This window comes from Molothrus ater, chromosome 15 (assembly GCF_012460135.2).
Source record: "Molothrus ater isolate BHLD 08-10-18 breed brown headed cowbird chromosome 15, BPBGC_Mater_1.1, whole genome shotgun sequence".
NCBI lineage: Eukaryota > Metazoa > Chordata > Aves > Passeriformes > Icteridae > Molothrus > Molothrus ater.
The window spans coordinates 17919228-17932582 of record NC_050492.2 but is presented as its reverse complement, the minus strand read 5'-3'; the positions used below and the strand labels follow the sequence as shown (position 1 = coordinate 17932582).

The 13355-nt window shown below is 54.3% G+C and overlaps 1 protein-coding gene and 1 long non-coding RNA gene across 2 annotated transcripts in view; one reads left to right on the top strand and one right to left on the bottom strand.

The window, feature by feature from the left end:
- KCTD16 (potassium channel tetramerization domain containing 16) overlaps positions 1 to 8485 on the bottom strand; it is a 64663-nt gene extending 56178 nt beyond the window's left edge. The window contains exons 1-2 of the mRNA XM_036391847.2: positions 8049 to 8485; positions 6632 to 7778 (exon numbers count right to left, since the gene is read on the bottom strand). Coding sequence (XP_036247740.1) covers positions 6632 to 7463 — 832 coding nt within the window. The 5' untranslated portion in view covers positions 7464 to 7778; positions 8049 to 8485. The remainder of the gene's footprint in view (positions 1 to 6631; positions 7779 to 8048) is intronic.
- Positions 8486 to 9651: 1166 nt separating this feature from the next.
- Positions 9652 to 12923, top strand: LOC129046838 (uncharacterized). Its single transcript, XR_008508642.1, has 2 exons — positions 9652 to 10020; positions 10263 to 12923. It is a non-coding gene; the product is annotated as an uncharacterized LOC129046838 (long non-coding RNA).
- The last annotated feature ends 432 nt before the right edge of the window (positions 12924 to 13355 follow it).

Below are 13355 nucleotides of genomic sequence, written 5' to 3'. Positions count from 1 at the left end.
GCATTCCCCGTGCCCACAGGCATTCCCTGTGCCCACAGCCCTCCCTGGCACAGGGCAGGCATTCCCTGTGTCCACAGCCCTCCCTGGCACCCAGGAGTGCCCTCCCTGGCACAGGGCAGGCATTCCCCGTGCCCACAGTGCTCCCTGGCACAGGGCAGGCATTCCCCGTGCCCACAGGCATTCCCCGTGCCCACAGCCCTCCCTGGCACCCAGGAGTGCCCTCCGTGGCACAGGGCAGGCATTCCCCATGCCCACAGCCCTCCCTGGCACCCAGCTGCCTCCAGCTCTGCAAACCCTGCCCAGGTCCCCAACGGGGCTGGGGACCTCGTCTGCTGCTCCTGGCCCACGGCCAGCTCAAGGCTGCTCTTTCAAATACATGGATTTTTCTTTTTTCCCCCCTAAATGCCAGCTCTCCGTGGCTGATCTGTTCGTCATTATGGTCTTTTTCTGGATCACAGAGCAGCAGCAGCAGCAGCACTGCAAGTGCCAGGGGAGGCTGTGCCTCCATCCCTCCCCGCTGCCCTGTGGCAGCCCTGGTGGCTGGGGACAGCGAGGATGTGCCCACGGCTGTGCCCACAGCCAGGCCCTGGCTCTGTGGGGGTGTTTGCAGTGCCCCTGGCACACTGCCCTCCTGGCAGCTCCAGAACAGAGGGAAAACACAAACTGCAGGCCACAACCCGCTCAACACGGCTGCAGGCAGTGTTGATTGACCTCACCAGCCACAAAGCTCCTTCCTTCACCAGTCATGGGAGAGAGGGGCAGAGGGACAGAGGGACTGAGGGACTGAGGGACAGAGGGACAGAGGGACAGAGGGACTGAGGGACTGAGGGACTGAGGGACAGAGGGGCAGAGGGACAGACGGACTGATGGACAGAGGGAGAGAGGGACAGAGGGGCAGAGGGACAGACGGACTGATGGACAGAGGGACAGAGGGACAGAGGGGCAGAGGGACAGAGGGACAGAGGGGCAGAGGGACTGAGGGACTGAGGGACTGAGGGACAGAGGGACTGAGGGACTGAGGGACTGAAGGACTGAGGGACAGAGGGGCAGAGGGACAGACGGACTGATGGACAGAGGGACAGAGGGGCAGAGGGACTGAGGGACTGAGGGACAGAGGGACAGAGGGGCAGAGGGACTGAGGGACTGAGGGACAGAGGGACTGAGGGACAGAGGGACTGAGGGACTGAGGGACTGAGGGACAGAGGGACAGAGGGGCAGAGGGACAGAGGGACTGAGGGACAGAGGGACAGAGGGGCAGAGGGACTGAGGGACTGAGGGACAGAGGGACTGAGGGACAGAGGGACTGAGGGACTGAGGGACTCAGGGACAGAGGGACAGAGGGACTGAGGGACAGAGGGACTGAGGGACAGAGGGACTGAGGGACAGAGGGACAGAGGGACTGAGGGACTGAGGGACTGAGGGACAGAGGGGCAGAAGGACTGATGGACAGAGGGACTGAGGGACAGACGGACAGAGGGACAGAGGGACAGAGGGGCAGAGGGACAGACAGACTGATGGACAGAGGGACAAGGCCTCCTTGGCAGCAGGCTGCCTGCCTGGCTGGCTGCTGGGCAGCTGCTGGGACAGGGGGCTGCTGCCATGCCCAGGAGGTGCCAGGAGCAGGGGACAGGTGTGGGCAGAAGCAGGGCAGCCCACAGGGGTCACACACAAGGAGTGTGTCAGGGGTAACCTGAGCTACCAGTGAGCACTGGGCAGAGCCAAAGCCATCCTTGCTGCCTCCTCAACATCCCTGTCTGTGGATTGTTAGAACAAGCTCTGAGCCCTAAATCCAACTGACTCTTTTGTCAAGTTCTGCTTTGCTTACTCACTGAGCAGCAGATTCTTGGCCTAATCTGACAATCAGATTTGACACAACTGGTTTCCAATAAATAACAGCATTTCTCATCTATGGAATAACTCTAATCAACAACTCTGCACGTTTTTCAGTCTGCCCTGACAAACTGGGAGAGCAAAAAAGCTTGGAGCAAGGTCCTTCAGCCATGAACAGACTGACAGACCAGGCTGGCTGCAGCCCCACCACCTGCAGATGATCATCCTGGTGAGAGGGTGTGCTTTGGCAAGAGGAACCAGAGGCATCAATGATGACAATAATTACCTGGAAACAGGAACATCTCCTGTCAGCGGGGAAGAAGCTGGCATTATTCATTGGATTAGACTTCATTTTGCTCACTTTGGGGTCATTTTGATCTTCACTGATTTTAAACCAGACAGAAGCAGCTCCTGGATCATGTGGCAGTATTGGTTTAAAGAGAACTGGGTGATGTTCCTCTCCCACATCTTGCCCATTTGACAGCACAGCTGTGGGTGTCACTGTGCAAAGGCTGCTCCTTTTTGTGAGTCAAATTTCTGCCACACAATGAATTTCTGAGTCGGTGGTAGGCACATCAGTATGGGATCCTTTAGCTCAGTCACACATGCACAGTGACAGGCCCCAGCTGGCTGCAGCAATCCCAAATGGATCCTCTTGTACAGCAGACACCGAGATTATCCCAGGGAATGGTGCCCAAAGGACAGGCCTTGGGAATGTCACCTGACATTTCTCCTTCCTCCTGCAGCTCCCCAGCCAAGAGGATTCATCTGTTTATCCCAGGACACTCTGCAGCCTGCTTCACAAACATCTCTGCCCATCAGCAAGGCACACCTGGCCAGCTCCTGCCCAGAGCAAGGGGGCCCCAGCATCCCCAGGGTCCTGGAGCGAGCAGAGCCTGCAGGAGCATCCTTCAGCCATTCTTGGCTTTCAGAGCTACAGCACCAGCAAGGTCTCACCTTTTCCTCTGCACATCTGCAGGTGCCTGGGCTGCTCCCTGTGTGCAGCTGGGAAGGGCCAGTCCAAGGAAAGGTTCCACCAACTCAGACCAACCGTCCTGTCAGCCCTTCTCAGAGAGAGAGGGACATGGCTCCAGGGTGCTGGGGCAATGGCCATGCGAGATGGGGCAGTTTTGTGCCAGGCCCTGCCAGGCCCTGCCAGGCCCTGCCAGGCCATGCCAGGCCGTGTCCCTGAGGTCCCAGCTGCCCACAGGCACACACATCCCGCTGTGTCACGGCACTGCTGGCAGCAGCTCTGGCCTTGTCCCTCCCCACCCCGCTGTGCTGCTCTCCAGCAGTGCCAGCAGCCCCACGCAGGCTGTCACCCCCAGGCTGTCACCCCCAGGGCTGGCAGAGCTGTGGGGCTGCAGGAGCACAGTGCTGGCTTGTGGCTTATGGTGGAGAGGAGCACGGCGCTGCCTTGGCCCAGGAATGGGGCCAGGCTGTGGAGGGCTGAGCCAGCCCGCTGCTGTCACTGCCCCAGCCCCAACACCACTGCCACAGAACAGATGCTGGAGTGCACACTTTCAGTTCATCACATTATAAAGGCTGAAAAGAGGGGAAAACAAAGACCCAAGCAGAGGCTGTTCACCCTCTTCAAAAATGAGGGAGTTTGGAGATGAGGTTTTACTTAAGGATCATTAAAGCAATAGTGGGGGGGAGCCCACAAAATGGTTCTGGTCAGAATTCCAGCCATAGCCAGTAGAGAATTTAAGAAATGTCTTTGCTATAGGAGAAACCGAAGGGAAAGGAAATGCATGAGCAGCCGTCAGCTCTCAGCCCCTCTCCTCCTGCGAGCAGGAGCCTGGCAGTGCCCCATGCCCACCCCACAGGAGCTGTGTGTCACAGACCTGCCCAGGGGCGGCCCTGCTGGCCCATCCCAGCCTGTCTGCAAGCCCTTCTCAGCCCATTTGGGGTTGGCAGGAGCCTGGCAGTGCCCCATGCCCACCCCACAGGAGCTGTGTGTCACAGACCTGCCCAGGGGCGGCTCTGCTGGCCCATCCCAGCCTGTCTGCAAGCCCTTCTCAGCCCATTTGGGGCTGGCTGGAGCCTGGCAGTGCCCCCGTTGTGCCCATGCCCCAGGCTCTCTCAGCAAACAGCTCAGGGCTGGCAGTGCCAGGCTCGCCCTGCAGGGCTGGTTTGGGAAAGCCTCTCCCAAGGGGAGCTCTCTCCCATGGGACAAAGGGCCCTGCAATGTTGGTGGTGCATTTCTTCCCAGCACAGACTGTACCCGTGTGAGAGCTGCTCAGCTCACACCCCCTCCGCTCCATCTCAGCCACTTTCAGATGGATTTGAACACGAAAAATGCTCTTTATCCTTGTGCCAACCACAGGCATTTTCCTTCCCAGTGCTATTTGGAGCATACAATGTGTTTGGTGTATTGAAATACCATTCCTCCCTGAATTCTTGCTCCTTTGGAACTAATCATCCATTTCCAGCTGAGAATATTTCCTCCAACAGGCCTTTCACAGGAGTTGCTGAGCAGCCCTGCAAAGACCACCTCTGCCTGTGCCTCCCCAGTTGTGTTAGACACCTCCAGGTTCAGGCCCATTAAGCTGCTCACAGCAGCCTGATGATTAATGCTTACATAGACACAGCTGGCAGCATCTAAAGAAGTAATTATGGCTAAGCAGCTGCAGAGGAGATGCCATGCTCCACTGCAAAGCCAGATGTCATTTTTATTGGTCCTCAAAGTTTCAGATGAAAGGGCTTTGGGACAATGGGAATGGAATCATTTCAGGAGACGTGGAGAGGGAGCTCCTTTGCTCCAGGTGGAGCCTCTGTCAGGGGCATCAGCTGCAGCCAGCCCTGAGTATGGGCCTAGGGAAAATCCACAGCCAGAGCTCCATGGCAGCAGCACCAGCACCAGCACCAGAACCAGCACCAGGCAGAACTGAACCACTAAGGCTGGGACAAGAAAGGGTCATCTGGCACCACAGCCATGGCCTTGGCTTTTACCTGGGGAAGGACACTAAAAAATCCACCTCTGAAACCATATCAGCATCAAAACCCCACAAACCCCATCAGAGCCAAATCCAAAGCCTGCTGAACTGAACAGGGATCTTTCCAGGAACTTCAATTGGATTTAACTGATGAGAGAAGATTTTGTGACACCTGCTATGGACTTTCAATATCCACAATTTCTATGGTACCTCTCCTCTTGGTCCCTACCCTGGCTAAAGTGATGTGGGAGCAGTGTGCAATCCTTTAAGGTAAAAATTTCAGAAATATGAAAATCAGGAGTCTGTTCTGCTAATTCAGGGAAAGCCTATGTTCATCCTCTCTTCAATTAGCAGAGATCATGTGCCTTTAAAGAACTTATAATTTTTCCTTATTTTAAATATAAATGCCCACCACAATTTTTCTAATCTATTCCTTTACCTACATTAATTCTCCTCCTAGAACTTGTACAAGACACTGTAATTTCAAGCAGAAGCTTCTTAATAACACAAATCATCTATCCCTGTTGGAATATAAGCGGATCCATGACCTTAGAACTATTTTGCTAAGAAATCCAGCTAGAAAACTAATTTTAAGTAAATCTACAGATGTCAAAAACCCAGATGGCTTTTCAGGATGCTAACTTAAGCTTCATTGCATAAGCAGATTAGGGCTGCCTGTTGAGCCCCACACAGGAGTAGATGGCACTGAATCCATGGAATTACACCCAAACTGTTCACTTCCTGATGCATCTTCCATCGAAAACTTTTGTCAGCTCCCCACGCCAGGAGCCTGCTCACTGTGAGCACCACACCCAGGGTGGCAGCTCTGCGTTCTCCCTCTGTCTCTCTGTCTGTCTGTCCCTCTACCCCTGTATCCCTGTGTCCTTCTATCCCTGTATCCCTCTGTCCCTGTACTCCTGTATTCTTGTATCCCGTATCCCTCTGTCCCGCAATGCCTCTGTCCCTCTGTTCCAAGGCCACTGGCCAAAGCAGCAGCTGGCTACACTGATGGATGGGACAGTTGTTCCATCCTTCATGCTCCTCAAATGAAAATGGAGGCAAAGAGCCTCACGAACCTCTCAAAGGTTTTGGCACAGCAGATGTGGAATGACTTTGTGGTACAGCCTCACGGGATCCAGATTAGGCCGCTGTTACCATGGGTAACCAGCTGTACCTGGCTATCAGCTGAAGTTAATGATCCCTTGAGCGCTCCAGCTCAGGGCAGGAGCAGCGTGGCTCCGGGGTGGCTGCGGGGAGCAGGGCACACCATGCTGCTCCTGGAGAGGACACCCGCCTTTCCACGGCCGTGTTGTGTAACAAGGCCCAGCCCCTGCCCCTCTCTGCTCCGAGCCCTCATTCCAGAGCGCAGCAGCTGAAATGCGGCCAGAGGGATGGAATTGTGTTTTCCCCTCCCTGTGTGGAAGCGTGTCAGGGCTGCTGACAGATGGCTCGGCTGCCTGTGCCTGATGATTATCAAGCCTCTATTACCTTTGCAAAGTGAATCCCAGTCAAAGGTTTTCTGTAATGAATTTCGCAGTATTTGCACACTCGCTTTGTGTCCCACACGTCCCGGGAAGCGTGCGAGGCACTCGGGCACTGATTTACAGTGCCAGAGGCGCCGCGTCCTCCGGGCACAGGCACGACGCTTTCGGCAGTCTGTGCTGCCACCTAGCCAGGCCCGGCCCGCCGAGCTGAGCCCCGCTCCACCTGCCCAGCCCGCACGGGAAGGTGTCCCCCGGATCTGAGCCCAGCCCGAGCCTGGGCACGGCGCTGCCCGGATGCGGGAACGCTCGCTCAGTGAACGGCACGGAGCAGCCCGAGCTCGGCGCCGCTCTCCCCCTCCCCGTGCGGCCGGTACTTACGGTAGAAGACATATTCGGTGTAGCTGGACCAGACCTTGTCGTCTGTGTACTGGTTGACGAAGGAAGCCGTCACCGAGGAGTTACAGGCCACCATGTGGAATCCACACTCGGACAACATGTCAAAAGCCCTCTCCAGGTGCTTGAACTTGAGATAAAACCTGGAGGTGTACCTTTCTGGAGCCCTGTCCGGGTCTCTGCTTTCATTCAAACTTTCTCCAAAAACCTCTTTGACCAAAGAAATCCTTCCACAAACCAAAATCCTTGGGACCCTCCTGAATTTGGCATCTGCTTGGCTCTCCCTGCCAATGGTGCACGAGCCACGGTAGCCGATGGTGATGAATCCCCACTTGCGGTCGGGCGGCAGGAGCGACGAGGGGGGGCAGATTCTGGTGTCACTTCCCTGGGACACCTCTTCGTAGTCACTGTGGCAATAATCATCAGGGCTTTGCTTGCTGTCATCGGGAGTCAGGAGCTTGACCAAGTCCGGGAGCTGGAAGTACTCAGCCTCCCTCCTGAGCCTTCCCTTCTCTGGGAAGTGGTCGGGCAGAACCACTTGCTTGTCCCTGAGATAGTCCAGAATATAGCGGAACAGGAAACCATCTCTGTCGATGAAGAATCTTCCCTTGGAGTCCTTGGCCAGATCGTTGGCTGTGTCTCTCTTTGGGGTGAACATTTTCCAGAGCAGGGAGTGAGGGGTGCCAACCAAGGTGGAGTGGCGAGTGAAGTAAACCTGGCCGCCCACGTTGAGCTCCACCACCTCGGGGAAGGAGTGCAGCCCCGGCCCCTGCTCCCGGGCAGGAAGGTAAGTCCTGCAGTTGCCACTTAGAGCCATTGTAGTTTAAACTGGAAATCAGCAGCACGGAGAAGCAGGACTATCAATCACATCAGAGGGTAGAATAAAGCTCCCAACGTTAAGAAGAAACAAGGGGGAAACAAGAATTGAGAAAATAAAAATAGCCAATAGGACTGTTTAAATGAAAAATCTGAATTGTCCATGAGTGACAGTGTGGCAGAAGTGGTTTATACACTGAGCCACGGAGGCTGGAGGCTGGAGAGCAATCACCTCATGACATGCAATCACATCATCAGATCTTCCAACAAAGCCATCAAAATCAAGGTCAAGCCAAGCCTATGGTCATTCACAGGTCTGTGAAAAGGGAAAACAAAACAAGGCACAAATTACTCTTTAAGCATCACAGCTGCTGCAACAGAGAAAAGCAGAACAGTTTGTAGAGCCAAGCTAAATCAGCTAAATAGGTCTCTCTATTTTGGCAAGTTCTATGCTTCTATTTCACAAGTATTCATCAATGGAAGGGCTACATATGACTCCACTCTTTAAAAGAAACTGCAGACTTCATCTTTAAAGAAACATCTAAATCAGACATGCACATGAGGGAACAAGAACGGGGAGTCTTACCTTGGTAACAATTAATGCATAGCTCTTGTAAAGAAAACCAAAATGTCAAGACACTCAGAACACACATACAGGCACACAGGGTCCGCGTAGTGTGAATCCGATCCCAACAAGGGACAGCAAAGGCAAGAGAAGTGCTCTTAGCAGCATCCACGGAGGTCTCAAGTGTTAAACCGAGTCACAGGGAAGTTAACCGTGGCGGGTGACGAGGAAACCAGTACAATACAGCACGGTGGAAGAAAATAAATAAATAAATAAACAAACAAACAAATAAATAAAATAATTCCCGAGTGGATGCGCTGGGCTGGGGGAGCGGGAGGGCAGCGGGGGCCGGCCCCGATGACTTGCAGAAAGCCCGCAGCCTGCGCTAGGCACTGCCGGGCTCCGGCGGCTCCCGCGGCGGCAGCGCGGCCGGCGGCTCCCCCATGGCCCGCCGGGACCGCGGGCACCGCGGGGCCGCCCCGCGCCGGCTCCGCTCCGCCCCGCTGCGCGCTCCGGGCTCCGCTCAGCGGCGCGGGGCCGGCAGCGCGGAGGGCGATGCCGATTGCATCATCTTAAAGGAGTCGGGCCGGGATGGGCGCCGCGTCCCGCGCCGGCACCGGGCAGCGCCGCGAGCGGGCAGCGCCGGGCACGGGCACGGGCACGGGCACAGGCGGGCAGCGCCGGGCGCGGGCAGCGCCGGGCACGGCAGGGCGCGCACAGCCCGGGCAGCACCGCGGACAGCCCGGGCAGCACCGCGGACAGCGGCAGCACCGCGGACAGCGGCAGCACCGCGGACAGCGCCGGTCCCCGCCGGGCCGGGCCGGGCCGGCAGCGCTGCCGCCCGCCGCTCACCGCTCGAGCTCCGGTGCAGTCCCTCCCGCTCCGTCCCCTCGGCCGGCAGCGCCCGACCCCTGCCCGCCCCCAACGTGCCTGTCCCGGCTCCGCGGGGGCTCCCGGTGCGCGGCCGCGGCTGCCGCGCAGGAGCGGGACTCGCTCCCGCTGCCGCCGCTCCTCATCTCCCGGAGCCGGCAGGGAGGGGACCGGCCGCGGGGCGCGGGAGGGAGGAGGAGGGACCGGGGGCGGCTCCGGCGGTGCGGAGGACCCGCTTTACTTGTGGGTCTCTCACGGGGAGAGCCGCGGACGCGCCGGCACCGCCACCTCGTGTCCGTCCCCGCTGCTCGGCCCGGGCGCTGCGGGCACGGAGAGAGGAGCCGGCAGCCCGGCGGCAGCCGAAACCCAGCGGAGGCGCTCCGGGAGCGGCTCCCCGGGCACCCCACACTGCCGGGCACCCGCGGGAACGGGGCAGCACAGCCCCGTGACAGCTCACACCACTCTTCTTGGAATGATTACACTCACACCACTCTTCTCGGAATGATAACACATGAGAAAAGAAAGCCTTTTACTCAAAGGTGGCTAAAAGCCTTAGAGTGAAGTCTCTGTGTGATGGAGTCACCATGCAGGGGTAGATTTTGCTGACTGCACTTAAGTTCACAGATTCACGGAATATTTTGAGTTGGAAGAGTCAAGGATCATGGAGTCCAGCTCTTAAGTTAATCCACACGGGGATTGAATCCACAACCTTGGTGTATTAGCACCAGCTGAGGCTGCAAATAAACATGGCCATAATTTAAAAACATGGCTGTAATTTAAAAGAAAATAGCCAAAAGAATAATTTTCAAGGCTAAGACAGAAAATCATTACTTGTGTACCTACAGACTTTTCAAATTAAATCTGAAAGCTGAACAGTTAATCAATTAACTGTTGATTTTTACCTTAATTCATTGATTCTGAAGCAACGGCTGCACTCCTGAACAAAATCTGTCTCTCACTTCAGGATCTTTATTTTCAAACCAGCAGAATCTGGTGCCACTACAGGGTGTGCTGGCTGTGCCTCAGAAAAGCCCAATTCCTGTGTCCTGCCCTCGTGGCTCTGCAGAGCAGCTGAAGCAGTGCAGGTCAAGGGCTCCATAACCCCGGCACAGAGGATTTAAAGGTGGGATGTGAGATCATGTTCACTTAAATGTCTTCATTACTTTTTTAAGAGCCTGGTGCAGTCGGTGCAGGCAGGATTTAACACCTGCATGACCAGCCACGGGGATCGACAGCTGCCTCTGGGAGTGCCAGTGCTGTCCCTGTTCAGAGCAGGGAGAATTGCATCAGCTTTTGCAAACATCTCAGTTGTCTGTGCTAGTTCATATGCTGCAATCTAATTAAAATCCATTTTCATCCTGGCAGGTCTTGAAGAATCCATTCCCCATCCCCAGTAAGAGCTGACGGCGCTCAGACCTGCATGGAAGCCTTTGTGATGTCCCTGTGACAAGAAGCCAAGGCCCGAGGCTGGGGTGGAGCTCAGCCCGCGCTGCTCGGGGCCAGGACAGCACAGCGAGTGGGATGTGCAGGGCTCAGTGAGCAGGGACAGGAGCTACCCACACCTGGGACTCCTGACAAGCTCGAACGAGCAGCAGGCATGGACTCCCTGTGATTAGCCAGTAGAGACAGCTCTAAGCTCGAAGTCTTTTTGAAACATTATCATCAGAATTGCCCTTTGAAAAGAACAAAACCCATAGAATTTTAATCACAACAGCTTTAGAAATGCAACTGCACTTTTCAAATAGTAATGAAAGCAATTCAGCACCTGCTTTTATTTCTTCACATGGGACGTTCCAATCATTTCACTGTAACACAATTTCCTTTGATGAAATGACTTCAGGAGTAAAAGCATCACGTAATGCTCCCCAGCTAAATACAAGCCATGGGCCAAATCCATCAAAATGCAGCTTGACAGAGTGAAACTTTAAAATCTGGGCCAAATACACGGTGACCTAAATGTAAAATATGTGTCAGGACCACACCAAGGAGCAACTACAGTTCTGATGGAAGAGAAAAGCAGTATTCATCAAAGGGAGGAGGATGAAGCACTTCTCACTTCTGACAGATGCCTTCATAACCTTCAGCACAGGCAAGGGAAAATTTAGCCTGAGCTTAAAGTGTATGTTCTAAAAGCCCCAGCATAGCTGTGCTGGAAGCCAATCCATGAATGCTGTGACATCATTCACAGGTTTGAGGTCATTCCTTATGACAAAGTGCTAAATTGGCATTTCAGGAAATCATGGAACAAGTGACTTTATTGAATTTGGTGGGTGTTAGAAATAGGTGTCTGAAATGCAGCAGCAATGAGTGCTAGAAAGGAAGGGCAGTGTTACCTGGGCTGGAGTAGCAGGGTGTGTGTGTGTATCACCTCCCATCTCCAGAGGAAACATACAGGCTGGAAATTCCAATCAAGTCGCCCACACGTAGTGAGAAACATGGAAGCTGTTTATCAGCAACAACACAAGAGCTTTGAGGTGCCTGGAGAAGGAGCAACTGAAAGAAGCAGAAACTGAAGTAGTAATTCTGAGGAAAAAATACGTTCAAGTTGGATTTTGGATAGAAGATTCCACCTAAAAAGCCACATGAGAACTTTCATCGCTCTGTGTGGTCTTTACACACAATAGTTCAAGTAAAAAAGGAAGAAAGAAGAACAGCACTTCCAGTTCCAGGCTTGCACTTTGATTCAGGAACAACTTCAAGGTGCCACCTAGGGATCCTTCAGTCCTGTTCCCTGTAACATTCTGTGCTTCTCAGCAGGCTCATGTCTGAGTACTGAGCCCAGGCAATGTTTCCCAGGGCAGTTTCTGAGAAGGGTGGCACGGCAGGGGAACAAGGAATGTCTGGACTGGGCCTCTCATGAGGGCCAGTGAGGCAGAAACCGTGTCCTGCACTGGTGCTCCCAGGCAGGACTGCCAATCCAGCCTCAACCACAGCAAAGAACAGAGCCTGGGGGGAACCAGTCCCCAAGTGCTGCGAGTTCCAGCCCCCTAACCCAGACACCCGTCCAGCAGGGGTGGATCCTTCCCATCAGCCAGCTCCAGAGCTCCCTGCAAGGCAAGCCAGGCAAGAACAAGTGGTACCGAGCTAAATCAGAGATTATCCCCTGATCCAGCAGTGTGAATTACACACAGTGAAATTCTCATCTGCTCAAATCCAGCAGTACGTGCGAATGGGAAGCCCTAACAAATCTTTCCCTTTGAAGAAAAAGCATAAAGCAACACTAAATGGCTGAGTGTCCCTGAGAAAGGATCTTCCAGCAAAGAGCGTGAGTGCCATGCAGACGGGTTTATTCACAGAGTAAAGCATTACACAGATTTGCCCTTGATCTTTTATTCATAACACAAGTGCAGAACGTATTTCCATCCCAAACAAGCAAAGGGGAAGAGCAGCTTTCCCAGCTGCTCAGGATGAGAGCAAGGCTCAAATGGAGACACGACATCGCTCTCTGCCATGGTGTATCACACAGAGAGGGCTCACAGCTCCTGCACAGAGACCCTTTACTCCTTCTGGCAAACACCAGACCCGCAGCACACGCACAGCACAAGGTCTGAGCCTTCCAAAAGCTGACAGTATGAGGGAATCATGTTCCAGTGAGCTCCATATCAATCACTGCACATCGGGGAACATTCTGGAGAATAATTGATATATGTGTGCTGACAACTCCTCTGGAATTCCATGGCCACCGTTCAACAAAGCAATCTGCTACACAAACAGCCCTGACCCTGCAAGAGAGCTGGCACGTGCAGGCGGGCAGGGACCTCATGGAGACATCAGCAACCAAGGATTAAAATCAAACAAAAATTGCTGTTTTCTGTCTCCCCTCTGCAAGGTGCTTCCTTCCTCCCTTTCAAGTTCTGCCATAAGAAGGCCTATTTCAGCAGACATCTTCCTCCTCTCCCTTTCCCCATCCTCCCATTCCTCCAGAGTTCTTTGAATAATACTTTTATTCTCAGTCTGATTCAAATTATTCTGTTATTAACACTGGTGTAATTAAAGTGTGTTTTTTAACATTACAGCTAAAACAAAGCTTTGGTAGCATTATCATGACACCAGCACTGTGTAACCTGTGTACTGAGTACTTTTATGAGTACTTTTCCCAGGTTGGAGCCATTTCAAGGTCTCTTGCAAATCCAAATTCCCTATCCAGGTGGTGTTCAAGGCCAGGTGGGGCCTGGAGCAATCTGGGCTATGGATGGGATGAGTTTTAAGGTCCTTTCCACCCCAAAGCAGTGTGGGATTCTGGCATTGTGTGGTAGCCCCCAGTGCAGCTGGAGCTGGTGCCTTGGCAAAGGGACGGTGCCTGGCATTTGTTTGGTGTTTGGTGTTTGGTGCCTCCCCAGGCTGCAGCTCCAGGCAGTCCGTGGGCTGTCCTCGCCAAACCACTGGGAAAGAGCAGCTGTGCAGCTGCAGTGCCTGCCCTCCCCAAACCACTGGGAAAGAGCAGCTGTGCAGCTGCAG